Genomic DNA, 19,528 nt, shown 5'->3' with positions numbered 1-19,528 from the left:
GAAAATCAGTAATTGTCCAGTGTGCTGGTTTTACCCAGCTGGGCAGCCCAGCTCCACCACAAACCGCTCTCTCACTCCACTTCCTCAAAGCGAAACGGGGAGAAAATAGGATGAAGAGGGCTCAAGGGTTGAGAGAAGGACAGGGAGATCACTCAACAGTTATTGTAACAGGCAAAACAGACTCAGCACGGGTCCCCCACGGGTGGGCAGCAGCTCCCCCCAGACCCCCTGCTCCTGCGGGGGCTCCTCTCCACGGGCTGCAGCTCCGGCCCGGGGCCTGCTCCTGCAGGGGCTCTCCATGGGCCGCAGCCTCCTCCAGGCCACATCCACCTGCTCCACCGGGGGCTCCTCCACCCATGGGGGTCTGCAGCGTGGAGATCTGCTCCATGTGGGACCCATGGGCTGCAGGGGGACAGCCTGCTCCACCAGGGGCCTCTCCCTGCACAGCCCGCAGGGGAACTGCTGCTGCCTGCCTGCCAGGAGCACCTCCTGCCCTCCTGCTGCACTCACCTGGGGGCTGCAGGGCTGCTTCGCACCCCTCTCTCCCAGCTGCTGATGAGCAACTATTTTTTTTTCCCCCTCTTCTTAAATCTGTTGTCCCAGAGGCTCAACCAACATCACTTACTGGCTTCGCTCTGGCCAGTGGCAGGTCCCATTTGGAGCTGGCTGAAACTGGCCCTTATCTAACGTGGGGCAGCTGCTGGACTCTTCTTACAGAGGCCTCCTGCTACATATACCTAATACATCCAGCGACATCTTTTCTCTCTGTGGCATGCATGGTACCGTTTTCTGGTCAGAAGAGAAATAACGTGTTACTGGGGCTGAGTGAAAGCAAAATTTAGGGGTGGGGGGGGAACTGAATATGATGTTATGTTGAAGTTGTCTGATTGCTGTTGGTGATAATACTGTTGGTGGCTTTTTATTGTAGTTTTTCTGAAGAAATTTTGTTGAACTAACAAAATATCCCTCTTCAGGCAAGGCAGTGTAGTGTTTTGCAGTGTGCCATGTCAGCTTTCTTTTAGGTGCCTGAAAACTTCTGTTAACTTTTATGTTCATTCCCTAATTCAGCCAGTAAATCTGCAGTGTCAGCAGCTCCTGCACTTTTTTGGTTGGATAATATGTTGCATTGGTCAGCAAGAATCATTTTATTTTTTATCTGACACCACTTAAGCTTTTCCCAAAGCTTTTGCTCAGTTATGTTGATTGCTGACCAGCTGCACGGGTAGTTGTACCCTTAGGTTTTTGGCATGGTTTAGTTTTGTTGTTTTGGTTTGTTGTTTGTGTTTTTTTGTTTTTTTTTTTTTTCTCTGTAGAGCCTCAAGCATCTAGTTTCTGGTCACTCTTAAGTATAGTGAGTAAGCACAGTGATGGAGTTGAAATAATGCAACTTTGCAGTGAGCACAAAGACTTTCCTGATGACTGCAATAGCAGTCTTAATAAGAGGCTAATTTTCAGGAATTAAGAGCTCTGTGTATGTGTGTGTGAGTGCACGTGTGTTTCATTGTCTCCAAACCTGATCCCCTTCGGCAGGCCTGGATTCTGCAGGGATGATGGGTTGTGAGTGGATTGAGCTCTGGTAATGCCTACATGTATCAAGCACTACAGGAACTGTTTTTTAGGGATTTGTGAATATCAAAAGACTGCTTGTCATCAGTCACAATCGTTTTTTGGTTAGTAAGTAGTAATGAATTTATAAATTTTACTGTGCAAATCATAATGGAAAACTACTAACTTTGTGCATTTAGAGACACTGTCTTTGATAAACTACAATATAGATTGCTAGGATAGAGAATAATTAAAAACTGGCAAATAATCATGTGTATTATGTTCTCACTTAAATAGAAGTGCACTTAGAATTGCCTAACATTAAGTGCCTTTTGAACACTGGAGTATGTGCCTATTATATTAGAAGTGATTTATAAGGTTATAAACAAAGATACTCATTTTTTTTTATTTTATTTTTTTAGTATATTGACACACTTGTTACCCAAGAGAAGCAAATAATGTCATCTAGATGACCATGCAGCAATTCTTATTTAGTAAAATCATTGCCTCCATTTCTTAAGATACACTCTCTGTGCAATGCGAAGTGCAGTGTTAGGAGTTTGCCAGGGACCAAGCCTCCTCTGACTGGGCAAATAACATAAGCAAACCTGCACTGTTTCCATTTGTGCACTTTAAACTTGCAGGGAAAGAAGGGTGTCTGACCAGGTGCTGATGTGTGCTCGGTACTGACTGTTTGGTTCCTCCAGAATTTACCACAGAATAACACTGATACTGTTGGCTGTTTGGGATACTGGCTTCCTGAGTTCACCATGATGGATTCTGCCTGTTTGAGCAGTTTTGTTGTTAATCGTCCACTAAATAAACTTGGGTAAGGTAATAAAGAAAGCTTATCCTGTAATTATGGCATAAGAAAAAAGCTTTGAAAGCTGAAAGACTGGCAGCAAGCTTGTTTAGAAAGAAACCAAACATTTACCTAGAGAAGTGGCAAGAGTTGTCTTGGTGTGCCTTTTTGTAAAACATTAAGGAGAACTGTTTTTCTGTCTTGAAGCTAAAGGATAATCAACAAAACGAAGGCTGCTGGCTGGAATAAAATGTACTTTTGCCATGCCACGTACTTGGAAGCCCTGGTAAAAGGTGAGATCTTCAGTGACCTGTTCTTTGGTGAGATTGTCCATCCATTAAGTGAGACACACAGAAGGACAAATGGTGTGATGAGAGTTGCTGATCTGCAGTGGTTCAGGATGTGTGGAGTTTGAAAGTTGTCTTTTGTATACTTCTGGCTGAAGATCTTGGAGTGATCACTCCAAGGCTTCTCTCGTCATCTGGCCTTGTCCTTCAGTCATAATGTAGGAAGTGAAACTCATAAGGAAATAGATTTAATTGGCTCAGTTTAATACAGTGAAAGAAAGTTTACAGACCAGTTTTAGAGACTAAGTTAACCGATTTAACCATAACTACGTTCTCCGGTCTAAGCTTGTCTTTCTGAAATAAAGCTTGCTCTTTGAGATGACTTCTGACATTAGAAACTAGCTGTTTAATGCTGTACTCTACTCATTTTATGCTTTGATTTTTTTTTTCCTGTTTTGAGGAGCACTGGTATATATCTTCCAGTCTCCTAGCACATAAATACTTAACTTCAAGTGAAAGCATAAAATCTTTGGCAGACAGTGATTTAAACAGTACTTAAAACTTAAATCTTTCAGCTTTGGGGAAAAAATACACAAAATGGAGCCATTAAGAGGCTCGAGTTGCATGTCTCCCTGTACCATGAAGGATGTAAGACCTCAGACAGAGTTATGAATGTTGTGTCCTGTTTGTGCACTGCCCCTTCTGGTATGGTGGCATGTTAGTTTTTTTTTAATGTGTCTATGCAAGGACCTCATCTGGATGAAAAATAACTAAGGAAATAAATAAATTAAAAATGTTTAGATCAGCCAGGTCAGTTCTTGCTCTGCAGAATGTGTAACTGAGCAAACCATAACTGCAGTGATTTAAGGAATGGCACAGGGACAAGTTGTTTGCAAAGCAGTTCCTCTAAAACCTGCAGTGCCCAGCAGTCATCTTCCTCTGCTTTCATGCTCTCTCTGTGCTCATACAAAATATTTACTTCCCTCTCCTTTCTCGGTCATTTGGGTTTTTAATGCTTTTGTGGGTGGACCTCGAACTAAAATTTTCTGCCTATTTTAAAAACCATGGTGGTGCTGCTGCAGGTTTGAGACAGTTAGAAGTATAATTCTTGAAACTGAGTGTATGTTCAAAGGGAATGTAGTTCAATGAAAAACATGGATACTAAAGATTACTTTCCTTTGAGGAAGCAAGCAACCATTTAACAAAAACACGTCACCAGAACCTCAGGGCTTCTAGTTCACTTCTTGTTTAATGTAAATATTGGGACTGGCTGTAGGCAGCTGTAGCAAGCCAAAAAGAAAACCTGGTCTCATTCTTATAAAAAAAGATCTCAGACCAGAAGGATTTCACAGTTGGCTGGTGATACAAGTGTTGAGAGCAGAGAGGTGAGATATGGGTAAGGTAAGGAATTACCGTTGTCTTTGTTTTTGTGTTGATTTTGGGGAGATGAGGGAGAGGAGCTGGGGGAAGGTGTTGGAGGGCTGCTCTAGAAGAGCTGAAGATCTGTGAAACGCTTCAAGAAAGGGTAGTAAAAATAATGAGTAATATACTAGTTATTCAAAGTTATTTCAGCTGTTCAAAGTGCTTTATCACCTCAGAATCATTTTATTTCAAAACTGTAGGATTAACTAAATGTGACAACTGTGTTGGCATGGAATGATGTATCATGGTAGATTTTCTGTTTTTTTTTTTTTTTTTTTTTTTTAATGGAGATGATTTCACCTGTATCTTAAGCTATGTAATACAAACTATAACAGAAAATTTCAGTTCTGCGGTTCTTTGCCCTTGATTCTTTCTGTTTTGAGAGAGGTCAATGGGCCAGAAATGCACAGTGCAAACACATCCTTCTAATTAATTATTTAGCATTATAATCAAATACTGTGTGTACTTAATTCAAGGTTTGTCATGTCCTAAGAATGAAAAATGCCATGGATAATCTGGAAGTCTTTTTAAGTACAAGATAAAATTAGTTGAAATGTCTTGTTTCTCCCCCCCCCTCTCTCAATAATAATAATAATAATAATAATTCTTAAATATCAAAGTTTTATTTTTGGAAAAGCTTCAGTTGTCACTGAGGTAGGAAAATATAACTCACTTATAACTCTCCTATTTTTTTGACCAGCAATTTTGCTGGTGTCCATTATGTCTTTAAGGGTGGTATCTGTGCTAGAATTGCTTTTAATTAATCATCAAAATCTGTTGTAACCTCTGCTTCAAGTATCAATCTTCCACTTATCAGGAGGCTGTGAAATGAGACAATTGTTACTTTTATTTGAACACAGTTCTCACTGGTAAGAGAAATAGCATTAAACAGGTACTTGCTGGCAGTCGTCGTGCTCATCATACAGCTGTGTCAGACCTGACTTCGCCATGCAGTGTGCTGAAGGCTGTGGGAGTGACAGCAGAGGATACAGATACAGCAGGATATTCAGATTTTTTTTTTATATGGCACAAAGTACTGCATGAATTTCTGACAAATACAGTCTGTTTCAACTTTCTTGTGTTTTACAGATCTGTATTTAAATTATAGCTTAGTTTGAAAAAGTATTCTTCAGCATGCATATTGGTAGAGTGGCAGGTGAACATTACAGATCTGAACCATTGAACGAGAAGGGAAACTTGTTCTTTCATGGAGTTAGTAGGGGAAAGGATCTAGACCAGTAGCTGCGAGAGGATTTAAGTGTTTCTTTGGTCTCTAAACATTGAGGAGAGACGGTCTGTTGAATAGCGTTGGGTGTGAAGTCATCAAATGCAGAGAGGCTGAAGTGTGCTGCAGGGATAACAAGGCAGCCCTCCACAGGTCTGGTTTCCAGAGGAAAGGAGTTTTAAGTAATCCAAATCCCCTTGGTTTACTTGAGGGAAATGTAAATGACATCTTGATTATATGTTCTGGATAATTGCACGTTATGGGTATTGAGACATGAGACAGATGTGGAACTGGGAAGCTCCTCAGAGTGACCAAAAGGGCATAACGTTCAGTGGCTGGGGATCTTCATTAAAGAAATTAAGCAGGATGTTTTGTAATACAGAGTGTAACACCAAATAGCTTTCTGGTGAGTTGGCGAGTATCTAAAATTAGACTTTTTTATTATTTTTTTTTTAACGATCTCGGAGTCTCATAGAAAATTGATGGATTTTGGGTATGGTGGAGATGAAATAAATTACCATGCTGGATTTTTTTTGTTTTTTCCTCCTGGCCTTGGAGGAAAGTTTCAGAGGAGGATCTAAAGGCAGTGCATTGATCATTGTGGGGAGCAGTCCTGACCTCAACGTGCTTAAATGCACTGCAGCTCTGCGTTAAGATGACTGTCTCACCATGCTTCAGCTGCTTATCAGCTTTCTAGTCCCTGATACACTTCAGTTTTCAGCTTGTGTTTAGTTTTAACTGAAACATTTGACCATAGCTGAGAGTTAACTGCAGTTGAGTGGCTGGATAACTTGGGAACTAAGAGAACCAATCTCTTTTTTTTAAAGGTTGTGTTCACATGCTCAAATTCAAGCTTGACTTCCTACAGGAATTCCTTTTTTTCGTATTTGCATTTCCAGTAGCAGATGGAAACTTCTTCTTGCAACCTACTGCAGTTTAGAGTATGAGTTATCTGGGATTATGTAGGCATCATTTACTTATGCAATTCGTTTGGATTGCAAGGGTAACAGTGGCCTATCTTGTTTTTGTTTTTCCTGTGAACCACGTGGTATAAAATGTATGGGGGGGGGTCAAGATAGAAGATCTGACTTCTTGCTGGTTTAAAAACTTCTCACTGTTACAATGCCAGAGTATGAACTCAGACGCATTTGGTTTTAAGAAGTCAGTCTCCATTTCCTGATTTGAGGTGAAATTTTTAGTGAATAGTGTACTGAGTGTACTGTAGAATAGATAGAGGCTAACAGATTGCAGCCATCTTCCTACCAGCATTCTGTTTGTATAGAGAAAATTTTACTAAAAAAGAAAAGAAAAATTACCTCCTGGAAGTTGTTCTCAAATAATGAGAGCAGGTTGACATTGTAAATAGCATAATGTGAATGAAATGCTGTATTTTTCTTTCTAGGTTTAAGAGGCCTAAAGCTTCACTAGAACTGTAACTAGAATGGACAGTTATTTTAGAGCTGCAGTCTGTGACTTGGACAAGCTACTTGATGAATTCGAACAGAACACAGGTTAGTACCTCCACTGCCTTCCTCTCCAGCGTAGCAATACTAGCCAAATGACTGTGACAGCGGAACTTGAAAGTAACATATGCGTAAAACCTTGTATTAATAAATAGTTGAGATTTTAAGGTTGTGCACTGTAGAAACCCGTGAGTCTTACAAACTTTGCTTTTGATCTCTTCTTGCTTAAAACAGACGAATGTGACTTCTACAGAACACCTCAAAATCCATATGACTCGAAACAACATTCATTTTCTTCAGACCTGGATGGCTTACAACATGCATATCCAACACCCAAACTGCAAGAGGATGCTTGTATGGCATCAGACGACATCTCTCTAGTCAGCCATACTGGACCAAATGAAGGGATTCTGAATTACCCATCACAAAATGAGAAGAGTGTTGCTGGGCCTGATCTTTTGTCCACTGTGGACAGCAGTTCCTCAAAAGAAATTCAGGCTTCCACCCCAGGAAGGTGTAGTATACCTGTGTGTGATCTTGTTAATGACACAGGTAACTTGATTCATTCAGCAGGTTCCAGCGAAGATAATCAAAAGGTGCAGCCACATGACTCCCAGCCCAGTGAAGACTGTTTGCTTGGCTTTGGCATATCTTGCATACCTGTTCCTGTTTGTGTGTCACCAGTAAGTTGCAGCGGCGGTGTTTCAAGTACAGAACAGTGTGATGGGGACTCAGTGCTACAAGATGCAGGACACCTTAAAACAGAGGAGAGTAGCCCATTACCTTTAAAATCAGATGTTTTTGCTAAAACAACGATCTCAGAACCGTGTGGTGATCCACACAGAACAGAATCGTTGAAGGGCAGTGAAGCATTTGATCAGGCGGAACAAACTGCTTGCCTTAATACTGCATGTGCCTCTGTGACATCACGGAGTCCAAATGTATACAGTCCCAAAGATGAGACAGCATACGGAAAATTGTCTTGTGAGCCAGAAGATGAAAGTGCGTGCTCTGCAGTGAGCAAAGAGATGTATGGAGGAAATGCCCTAGAAGATGAAGACTCAAAAGATCAGGGTAAAGATGAATCCATGCCTTCAGACCTGCCAAAGAGGCCTCAGTTGCACAAAAGCCATGCAGCATTACCTGGAAGTTGTGTTTTACCAAGCTCCACATGTCAAACAGGGGCTAAAGTAGCCTTACAAGAGAAAATTACAGAGGAGAATGTAAATAGTGAAGAGCTTGCTGGCAGTGAAATACTAAGCAGTGTTTCACCTTCATGTGTATCAGTCGAGGATGTCCAGACATCGCTGTCTGTACCTGGTTCGTCAGTTGTAACAGAAGAAGAAGTTAATCCTCTACCTCAGAGTGAAATGGTGGAGGTTATTAGTGACAGTTTAACTATTCATGCTGGGAAGTCCAAAGCTGATGCCTCTACATGTGAATCCTGGAAGGAGACTGACTTGCATGAACAGGAAGAATGTTCACCTAAAATCAACCAAAGTGTTGTGGAAGAGAGTGCAGATGCAAAGATATGTGGTACTGAGAATGCAACTGATGACAGCGATTCTGAGCAAATCAAAGCTATCTCTTCTGCTTTTCAGGAATATGAAGCTGAGCCATACGGTGTTGATATAGACTCTTACTACAATGAAAGTATTGGCCAAGTTGTGGCTGACTTCTCGGTTGAGGAGGGCATTATCAAAAGTGATACTCTAATAAGTGATGCTGAGCTTGATGAGTTCTTGTATGGACAAAGTCATCAGTCTAATTTGCCTTCAGACAGTGACAGTAACTTGATGGAAGCTGATGCAGAACAAATGCATTTAACAAATGTGAACCTAGATTTTACAGAGGTTGCTGAAGAACATACACAGACAAAACTGGAAGATATAACTAGCATTAATAGTAATCCTGAAGCATCTCTCACTGCCAATATACTGGAATCTCCAACAGAAGGGACTCATGTTCAGGATGTGACTGAGAATGGTAGCGAGGCACTAGTTTCGAAGTTTCACACTGAAGGTGCAAGACCAAAGCAGTTGTTTGGCCTTCCACAAGGAGCTGCTGGTCAGAGACAGCTGAATCGGACAGAAGTACCTGAGAGAGAAAACCAGGACGTGAATTCTGTTACCCCAGAAGTTCCCCTCTCAAGCACCAGCACTAATTTTGAAAAAAATTCTGAACCTGCTGGGGAAAGCAGCACTGAAACGGGAGGAAGCCAAACATCTGAAAGTGCAGAACCAGTTAAAACACCTGCAGCTCTTTCACAGAAACAGCCATTGTGGGTCCCTGATTCAGAGGCACCCAACTGCATGAGCTGTCAAGCGAAGTTCACCTTTACAAAAAGACGACACCACTGTCGTGCGTGTGGAAAAGTAAGTTGTTGGTGAGGGGGTCCTTTGGTATTGTAGGCAAATTTACTTTGATTTAGGGATAACCAGAATATGAAAGGTGAAGAATGTGGACAGAATTCTTCTGGGCTCTACGTGTTTTTCTTTATATGTCTGTTTTAATTTTTATTCAGAGATACAGATTGTTGGGAAAGACTGATATTAAGTATTTTAAGTCTATTAACAGAGTTCTTAATAATGGGGTTGTAAGGAAAAAGTTATTATTTTACCTTCCATTACTGGCTAGACTATTGTTCTTAAGGAAGATAAGACAATGTGCACTGCATAGTGATTACTACAATGAATCTTATTTTTTTTTGCTCAGTTCTTAAGTATTTAAGCTCTAAAGATGGAGACGATGCTGATGGTGATCGGAATTCAAGTGAGTCCATGGCTCACAATATCCATGGCTCAGGAAGGATCGTGTCCTTTGAGGAGCTGTGACAGCAGTAGCCATGCAAAGGATTTATAGTCTAAGCCTGTCCTCTGTGCTTAAACGTATGTGTAAATTTCCGAGAGAGCTGGCAGGGAGGGCAGGGGAGCAGGGAGAAGTGTGCTACTTCTGCTGAGAGAATGGTACTCTGCAGGGAGTAAATAACATCAAAGCTTGCTTTTAATCAAAAATAAATTTCCTTGTGAGCTACTGTGGTTTATGTACTTGTGCATAAATGCAAATATTAATAGTACTAATTAACTGTTTTTTCAGCGTTCCTCTTCAGGCTTTATGGGTGAGGAAGTATTGCAAAGGCTAGCATCAGTATTTGTTAACTTCTTGCATCCTCAGTTTTAAAAGACATTCAGAGAGGCTTGCTTTATTTTATTCTATTTTTTTTGGCCCAGAATGCTGCTTTTGGTGCTGCGTATTCAAGCCATAGTCCCCATTTATTAGCAGTAAATGTACAGTAAAGGGTAGGCGAGCAGTTTGATGCCAAGAAAATGAAGGTTTTGTCATGATAAGCTAAGAGTCATTGAACTTAAGCAGTTGGCAGTATACCCTGCTGAAGTTATGCAACACTTTAAAATACAGTTCTTCAGAGTAGGCTTCATTTTAGTCATTTGGCTGTCTACACTTGCCATGAGATTTCTTGCACGTCCTCTGGAGAAGGAGGCCCCTTCAGTACACGCTGTTGTTCACAGCTAACAGCTGCTGGTGTTGCTAATCCTGTGTGTTAACGGAGGATGTCTTGGCACAAGAACAGCATAAATAAAGGGAGCTTCACAGTCTAAGTGCATTGGGAGAATGGGTGAAGGCTCATAACGGTTGCAGATAACGGTGTGCTGTGCAGCTCTGTCATAGCTTTTCTGAGTGTGCCATAGCTTACTGCTTTGTCACTTGTCTTTAAAGACAAAATTTACCTTCCTCATGGGCCCGTTGTGGGTTGTTGTGTTTTCTTCCACTTGCACTTAAGAAGAAGCTGGTAGAAGTGCGTAGTTGTCCTCTTTGACCTCTCCTTGAAGAGAATTGCATAGGTACATTTTTTCTTCCTAGTGCAACCAAAATCGGTTTCTTTGCTCAGCGGCTTCATTTTCATCACTTTTTCCCAGCCGAACCACCCGTCCCTTAGTTCTCCACCTCTCGTCTCCTGTGCAGGAGGGTTGAGTTGGTTCCTCTGTTGATGGTGCCAGTGGCACCGAGTGTAAGAGGAGCATGGCAATGCCAAGGTTGCACTGCTCAGCGTTTGGAGCCTTAAGGTTGATTGCTGCTGATTAGCAATTAATCCTTTCCAGTTCCATTCTTAACTTCTTTACTGAGCACGTGTTTTTAGTTGAGATAAATTAGCTGTGACATTAATGCAGAAGCAACTGGAATAGCTTCTTTTTTGGGGTTATCTTGCACTGATCAAGTGTAACTGTGCTTGCAGTGGCTTTTCCTGCTTGAAGAGTTAACTTATAAAACCTGCTTTTTTTCCTGTTACTGCTGTTTTTTTTTCTTTTTTTTTCTTTTTTTTTTTTTTTTTTCTCCTTAATCCACTTTGTTTTCCTGGAGATAATTAGGAATAGCAGGAGATTTACTGTTGCCTCCACTTAACTGTGATAAGGCGTAGAAGGCTTCTGTCAGAACAAGGTTTGAAAAGCTATTTTTTGTAAAGGCTAGTATTAAATCTAGAGTCCGTGTATAGCTAAAAATAGTAGGACTTCTTGAAAACTTGCAAGCTCCCCCAGGAAGAACATCAGGTAAAAGCGAGAAAAGCACCAGGTATTTGTGGGAACTTGCAGAAAAACTAGAAATGTAATTCTTAAATGGATTGTACAGTCTCATGGCATGGTCCAGACTAAAAAGTTACCACCCCACCCAGCCCCAAATCTGTGCTTAAAAATAGACAAGATAAATATAAATGTGTGTGCATATATCCTGTTGAAGTGTGAGAGTGTAAGCTGTTCTTTCAGAGCATGATCTTTAAGTGCTTTGCTGAAGGAAGCTAGCAACAAGAAGGCGACTAACATAATTCTTTCTGGCAGAGTAGTGGAGGCTCCCTTGATAACATAATTCCAGAGCCAGCATTATTAGGAAGCTGTTTGGGAAGCACTGAGCCTTGGTTCGGGTAGTTGTCCGAGAGATAGAAGAGGTAGCTTGGATTCCCCTAGATTCATTGTAGTGCAGGTATCAGTGCTGCAAGAAGAATGGTCTGGGGATGGATCTCTGCTGATACGGTTTCAACACTACCCGAGTCCTTTTTTTCTGAAGATCTTGAGATAGCATCATAGATGTCTTCCATGGGAGATAGCTTGAATACTAGGCTGCAGAGGGTCTGTAATCAAACAAATGTATTTCTTGGAAGAGCTTTCTAATCACTATGCGATTATATGCCAGATGCTTCTGAGTATGGTCTTAAAAATAAAATAATTTTTAGTCAATCTGCAGGCACCTGGCTATATGCAATTTGATCTGTCCACAGGAAGAAGTTTTATGTGCTGCTCTTTTTCATGCCTGGATGAGAAAGTATACTGGGATGACGCTTTCTGTGTCTGAATCTCTCTGTTCCAGCTGTAGCCCTGAAATAAGCTATTAAAACAGTCTGTTCTCTCCTTATTTCCCATTTGAGACTAAACTGTTCCATAATACAAAGGAAGACAAGTGTTATGTAGTCTGTTGGGGATATAATAAAATATTTCAGATAACATCATGCAATCTTAGCTTTTAAGAAGAGATACCTGGCAGTTCTTATACAAGACCAAGAGTTGCTTGGAGTATTATTGTACCTTAATTTTTTATTTATTAAGTAATTCTTTCATTTATTTTTAAGGATTACGGCACTTTCAGCAGCTTTCCTTGGAGAAAGCAGTTGATGGAAATGTGCAAAGCAGCATTTCGGACTCTTTGCAGAGCTCCAGCAGGTGCTGGACCTGAAATCGTGATGAAATCGTAGAGTGATGATGTGCAGTATCCAAAGTGCTACCCTGGTTAATGCTGCAGGGCAGTTCTGTGGCACAGCATTCATTGATGAGTGTTTCAGAAGAGCAACGGGATGTTTTTCAGAGCCTTTTTCAGAGTTTCCACTGTGGACAGGCTGTGATGCAGTTTTTGGAAGCAGGGTAGGAACTCCTGATCAAAAGCAGACCTGGCAGCCTGAACCAAACTGTGGAGCTTTAAGCTTCCTGATGAAAACCTTTCTATTCTAGTACTTTCCCTTCTCTCAGCACAGAAACATGTTATGACATGCATGTGCTAAAATGCTTTATGTGTGCTTTGTGTTATTCCATCTGTTTAATAAAACAGGTCATAATAGGAACTGAACTCGGGAAATAGTGGAGCTTTTCTTAAAATGCTTAATTGAGTCCCTTTCTTGTTCAGGTTTTTTGTGGTGCTTGTTGCAAACGAAAGTGCAAACTACAGTACATGGAGAAGGAAGCAAGAGTCTGTACTGGCTGCTACAATGATATTAATAAAGGTAAAGAGTGTTTTTTTTGTTGTTGTTGTTTTTGTTTTTTAGTAATTGCAGTAATCATTTAAGGAGAAGATTTACAACTAGTATCTCTTTAATTTTGTGGTTTCTGAGAAGATTCCTTGCTTCAGTTGGGGTCACCTGTGGCAGGAGTCCAGGAAAAGAGATTTCTACCCCACCTTTCCCCAATTGCCACAGGAGCTTTATACTTGTTGAAAAGGCTGTACCCCTGCTAGTTCTCACGTAAAATGGGCAAATAACATGTAGCTTTTTGTCCTGATGTTCTTAGAGGTCACCTTAACAGTACTACTGTAATTGTATCATAGGTTAACTTTTTGTTAACTGAAGGCGAAGCGTGGATGCTTCATGGAAATAGCTGGACGAACCTGAGATCCTTGTTAATAATATTTAAGTAACAAATTGAAAACATACCAGACTTTTTTTTTTTAAAATGTACCACCTGAATGAAATTTGGCTTCACAAAGGTGATACATCTGCACTGAGGTACAGGGACTATATGGCTCATTGTAGTCACAGCAGCAACAATAACGAGCTGTTTGACAAGGTCTCTTTATATGGTGGGAGTGAATTATGTAAATGGGGTGGTTGAAAATCAAGCAGTTTGGATTTTCTTCTGTACAGTAGCTTGAGCATTCACTTCTCACAACTAACTAAATTGTCTACTGTTTTGGCAAAAAAAAAAAAAAAATAAATCAGTATTACACCTCAAAGTAAATTTATTCAATTGTAAAATTGTAAAAACTAACCGCTTCTTGTTTGGTGGTTGTTTGGTTTTTTGTTTGTTTGTTTTAGCACAGGCATTTGAAAGGATGATGAGTCCAACTGGTCCTCTTCCTAACTCCAGTGTCTCCTCTGAGTGTTCTGCTGCACCTTTGCAGGAAGCCCAGATACCTGGTAGTGCTAGCACTCCCTCATCCTCTGCATTGTCACCTGTTTCAGTGCTTAAACAACCCGGCATTGAAGGTATGCTAAACACAGTATAATTTAACTAACACATTTTCAAGTTCTGCTCGGAAAGAGTTGTTTGCTGTATCATGGATACATACTTGGTATAGTGATATTCTTTCTGAGACTCAAACAAATTCTGTGAACTGGGATTTAGAGGAAGCTTACAGCTCCTAAGTCAGACTCCATGTATGAGCTTGACCAAGTGTGTCTTACATCTCCATTTATGAAATGTGGATGTTTGTTCTTTTCACTGTCTTATGTGCTTATATAGCAACTTCTTTTTCAGTACAGATATTGCTGTCATCGTTTTAATAGCTGAGGATATTTCTGGCTTGTGTTGCAACTGCCAGTTTTACAGTAAACAAAGTATTCCCCCCCCCCCCCTTTTTTTTTTTTTTAAGGGAAAAGTTAGGGAGCAATGATCAGTGACTAAATAGTGTCTTTGTCCCACCATTATCTGACTTTCATCAATGAAAATAAACTTTTAACAACATGATACTCTAATTTTTTAGAGTATTTCACCTTCTAGTTGTGATATGCATTTCACTCTTACCTAACTACAGACGGATGATGGGATGACCGAGGAAATGAAACACATAACTATAGCATGACATCTTCCTCTGCTAGTATGAGATGTCTTTTGCATGTGCTCACCTGATGGGAGAGACTGGCTGGAGTCAAGCTGCCTACTTGTGCTTGGTTTCAGTGAGCAGATTGTCTGTATAACTGGGGGGAGAAGGGGCTGCATTTGTATCCCTTTCAGCTGTTAGGACAGTGAAAATAATATGAAGTCAGTGTTGTTTTCTCAACCTATCCTAGGGCTGTGCCCCAAAGAACAGAGGAGAGTTTGGTTTGCAGATGGTATTTTGCCAACTGGAGAAGTGGCAGATACAACAAAACTTTCATCTGGAGCAAAGAGGTCATCACAGGACCTAAGTCCAGTAAACCCTGACTTGCCAGAGATGCATATGGTATGAATTAAGAAGTGTGTGTAGGTGCATGAATTCTATCTTGAAATAACTTTGCTTGCTACTGATTGGGGCATATGTGAACTTTAAAAATGATATAGCTGAATAAACTCCAAATCAAGCTTTTCCTGTACAGGCTTTGATTAACTATTCTTATGAAGGTGTCCTCAGCCATAGCTCTAAAATCTGTCATTATTAACGTGCTTATAGCTTTTTCCAGTGGTTATCTGTAGTTTGCTTGTTAAACTAAACTAAACTGCTGTACAAGAAGCTGATTAGTGTCCTAGAGTACTATACCATAGGGTGCAGCAAAATCTGTTTACTGCTGCTGCAGAATTAGATTTTAGACAACTCTAATGTAGCAATAATTAAGGATTTATTACATTTTTGTAGCACATAACAAGGTTAGATTACATGACTTTTGACAGCACTTGATGAGTGTTTTATAAAGTTGACACAAGTTTTAGAAAATTGACACAATGATCAATGATTCTACAGTGGAAACAGGGGCTTAAAGACTTAAGGCTGGCAAGGTTCACCCAAGACTTACTGCAGGGTCCTGGGAAGTTTCTAAATCCAGTTGCACACTTCCAAGAGTCCCTCTTAAAGTAAAATCTCACTGTACTCCCCTGTCGGTGCTTGTCTGCAGGTGAGCTTGTTCCTTGAGGAGTCAGGCCCAAGAGGTACTTCTTCTGGGATCCTCCCAGCTCGGGGGGACATTGAAGGTGCTGCCTGCTGAGGTCCCCAGAGAGCTCCAAGAGTTCTTGCTTGGGATCACTATTTATGGGATGGTGAGGCCGTTGTGTTTCAGACAGTTTTCCAGGATTCACGTCTTTTTAGCTTTTTTTATAGGTTACTGGCTCAGGTTGTGCAGTCCCTCTCCCCTTAGCACTTAATTGTGCCATTGTTAATTATCCATGCCACAGGGCCCCCCAGAGTCAGTCACAAAGGAGGCCTGATCACCCTGTGCCCATAGTACATTAATAGCCAGGGAGCGAGGCAGCATAAGGCTTCACTCCTCTGTGTAAACAGAGGAATGGTGCTACTAGGGCTTTTCCTTGAATTAGAGATAGCAAAGGGATGAGGCACCATATTGATTAGATGAAGTGATTGATCATAATCGAGCTCAAATTCCTTATCACGTTGTTTCCTGGGCTCTGACGTGGTTCCTCATTTTCCCACGGTAGGCTCCCCAGAGCATCAGGCTCTGCCCGGTGCTCCGCTAGTAACGAGCTGTCCAGTTCAAGGAGCAGTCACATTGAGACCTGCTGCATGCAGAATCTCTACAGCTGCAGGGTGTGTAATATGTAAATCAGCCTTATTTCATGAGGCAGGGATAGCAGTAAACGTGATTCCGTTTGAACAAGGATTCCACTGAGTCGCAGGTGAATCTGGCTTCCGCAGTGGCTTTGGGCCTGAGGAGCTGTTCAGAGTGATAGCGAAGAAGTGCAAAGATTAAAGATTTTTGATGGGGATAATCATGCCTCACGCTTCTGTTAGAGGAAATGTGCAGTGGTAGAGGTAATGCTGATGCTGTTCGTGAACATGTATGTCTAGAAAAGCTCATCGGGAGCTCTTGAAAGAAAGCAGGCCTCTGTTAGAAATGAAAAGGCCCCCTTCCAAATCATAAAGATAAACCGAACAGCTACCGTAAGTGATAAAGGGACAAAGAACTGAGTCTAATTGTTCTGTGTCCTGGACGCAGTGCTGTTTGTTGTACTTGCAGAGGATAAAAAGGGTGAAACTGTTCAAACAGTGAAGGCAAATACATTCCAGGTATTAGTGAATTGGATGTTAGATTGTGTGATATGCCTTGAAATGCAGGCTTAGGAGTGTGTGATTTGGGGCTTATTAATGGTACATTTATTACTGTCTCACTGGGTGGAAAAGGACGGTTTATGGTCAGTGGTCAATCTGAAGAAAATGCTTAATTAATTGTTAAAAAGGGAAGTAAGTGGATGGGAAAAGAGAAACAGAAGTAGAAAATCATTATGACAATAAATGCATCCATACTGCTCTCAGAACTTGAATATACCTAGCAGCTCTTGCTCTACCCAACTTTGTGATCAAAAGATGCATCCCGTGTTCCATTTTGGGGAAAGAATAGGGCATTTTCACTTCAAAAAGATGAGAAACGTCTAAAATTAAACGTGGCATGGACAAAGGAAACAATTAGTTGGTGGTTCCTGTGTGCAGCTTTCAAGGTTGAAACAAACCCTCCATAATGCAGCTCTAAGGCTCTGGATGTGCTTTACCAGAGAGCATGTAATCCTGAACATGCTGTCACAAGATGCTACGAAGGCTGAAAGTATAAAGTGATAGACAACACCAGCAAGTGAATTTGTGGGGAAGAAGTTTACCAGAGGCCCTTTTAATCATAGCTCTTGTATTTTTGTGTGTGTTTGTGGGGTTGGTGGGTTTGGGGGGGGGTTGGTGTCTCTCCCCCACCCCTTCTGGCACACACATCTCTCTAAGCAGGGGATTTGATGGAAGCTGAGGGCATACCAGGAGAACTATTATTGCAGGACAAGCGTAGAGCTGTTAGTTTTTTTCTTGTTAAAATGTCGTCTTTCCTGTTGAAATAGGATGCAAGTCTACATGGATTTGTAGTGTGATAACTTAGCATACATGGAAGGTGATAGATCACCTCCTGGTTTGTTTTTTGATGACAGTTCACATCATAACGTGACTGTGCCCTTAGCTTGCCATATCTGCTTCACTGAGGGAGCAGCATGGCTTTGACACCAAACTAGAAGTGAGTCAGACTGTCCAACGCTAGACTCCTGTTTCTTTTCTGATGTGTTCTACTAACAGCTGCTTGCAATACTGAACTGATCAAAATGAGGACAGATCACAATGTTCAGTAGGTATGAGTGAGGAAACAGTAATACAGAACAGATTGCTTAAGGGATACTTATGATCATTACTGATCATAAGACATCGTTGATGTCTTAGGTCTAACTATACTAATACAACTAATTTACAACACTGGTAGGATTTTTTTTTGTTACCAAACAAATCAGTAACACATCTTCACCTAAGATAGGGACTAATGTGACTTCTAACAATGGGGGAAAAAATGCAAGAGATTTAGTGGCATTTCCTATAATTTTTGATAGATTTCTTTCCCAATGTGCTTTTTGCTTCTAGATTGCTAGTACAGAAGTTAAGAGTTTGTTGTGAGACTAGAGTTTAGATCTTCTTTTTTTTCTCATAGGCTGCAAACCCAGAGGAAGATGACATACTAACTGATGTAAATTCAAAGCCAAAAGAAGAAATGGATGTTGTTACAAGAATGGAGGGACTAGGTCCTCCTGTTCCTTCAGAACAGGATGTGCAGCAGGCTCTTTGCGGCCAGAGTGAGATGGCGCATATTTATAGATCCGTAACTCCAGGAACTAAAGAGAGTTCTTCTGCTACAGAAGATGAGAAAACTAGTTCCAGTTTAGTTGATCGGACTAAAAGTGATATGCCTGTTAGTCCTTCAAGTTACAGAGCACTTTGTGGTGTTGAGAACTCTGTCCGTAGAGAAATCAGCCTTGTTCCTGATGGTGACAAACTCCCACCACTTTTGCTTGCAGTGGGTGAAAAAGGAAAAGGTAAAATTCAGATAAGTTGTACTGTATCACCAGATGCAAAATTTCTAAATATTACCATTTTGTATATAACTTACATTATAATACTACTTTAACTCTCATCTGTGCACATTGGATTGATTGTTTGTTAATTGAACGTGAGTTATTAAAGTGTCAAAATGTTATGAAAATAGCGCTTCACCACTTAAATGCATTATAGTAGTGACAGTTCTCATTGTCTGTAATTGACAGTACCAGCATACGGATTGAGAAAACAGCATACACAATTTATCAGTAATCAACAAATGAGTGGCAGCTCTAGTTCACACCTTTGTTAGAAGTTACTGCTTTATTTTTGTATGGCCTTTGAATCTTAGGATAAGCTCTTGAATAGAATAGCTGGTTGATCCTCAGCTGATCTAAGTTTGAGAATAATTACCACCCATTTAACATGGGAAGATAGGACAGTCATATGCTATGATCTGTAGTTCTTATTTTAAACATTTGGCTGACATTGAACTAAATCAGATGTTTATTTAGATCCTCTAGTGGAAGAACATCCGTCTCACCAACAGGTCACCTTGCTTCTTGCGGAAGGAGGTCCCAATCCATTAACATTTATCCTAAATGCAAACTTGCTTGTGAATGTCAAGTTAATATCTTGTAAGTACTGCACATTTCATTTTCCATTAAATCTGTATTTCCTCTTCTGATTATATAAAGCAGTATCTTTATTACTGTGGTATCTATCTTTGATTAAAGATTCTTCAGAAAAATGCTGGTACTTCTCAACAAACGGACTACATGGTTTGGGTCAGGCAGAAATTATCATTCTGTTGCAGTGTTTGCCAGATGAGGAGACTTTTCCTAATGAGATGCTCAAATTATTTATTAACATCTATAAGGATGCAGTGAAAGGTATGTAACTATGATGATCTAACTTTGTAATATAATATCTTCTTACTTGTCTTTTAAAGTTGGAGGTTTACATAATTTTT

General features: G+C 40.6%; 1 protein-coding gene across 4 annotated transcripts in view; it reads left to right on the top strand.

The window, feature by feature from the left end:
• The window catches only part of ZFYVE16 (zinc finger FYVE-type containing 16), a 32,262-nt gene that overhangs the window by 899 nt on the left and 11,835 nt on the right, over positions 1–19,528 (top strand). For 2 of the 4 annotated variants that reach the window (XM_084505162.1, XM_084505163.1), the window contains exons 2-9: positions 6,684–6,792; positions 6,979–9,119; positions 12,928–13,024; positions 13,832–14,002; positions 14,807–14,958; positions 18,173–18,554; positions 19,071–19,193; positions 19,293–19,448. In XM_084505162.1, coding sequence (XP_084361288.1) covers positions 6,723–6,792; positions 6,979–9,119; positions 12,928–13,024; positions 13,832–14,002; positions 14,807–14,958; positions 18,173–18,554; positions 19,071–19,193; positions 19,293–19,448 — 3,292 coding nt within the window. In that variant the 5' untranslated portion in view covers positions 6,684–6,722. Of the gene's footprint in view, positions 1–6,683; positions 6,793–6,978; positions 9,120–12,927; positions 13,025–13,831; positions 14,003–14,782; positions 14,959–18,172; positions 18,555–19,070; positions 19,194–19,292; positions 19,449–19,528 lie in introns of all 4 variants that reach the window. The other 2 variants (XM_084505160.1, XM_084505161.1) reach the window with 1 other exon arrangement.

Source organism: Aythya ferina (assembly GCF_964211825.1).
Source record: "Aythya ferina genome assembly, chromosome: Z".
NCBI classification, from domain to species: Eukaryota; Metazoa; Chordata; class Aves; order Anseriformes; family Anatidae; genus Aythya; species Aythya ferina.
The sequence above is the reverse complement of the archived record's forward strand: the minus strand, read 5'-3'. Positions and strand labels throughout refer to the sequence as shown.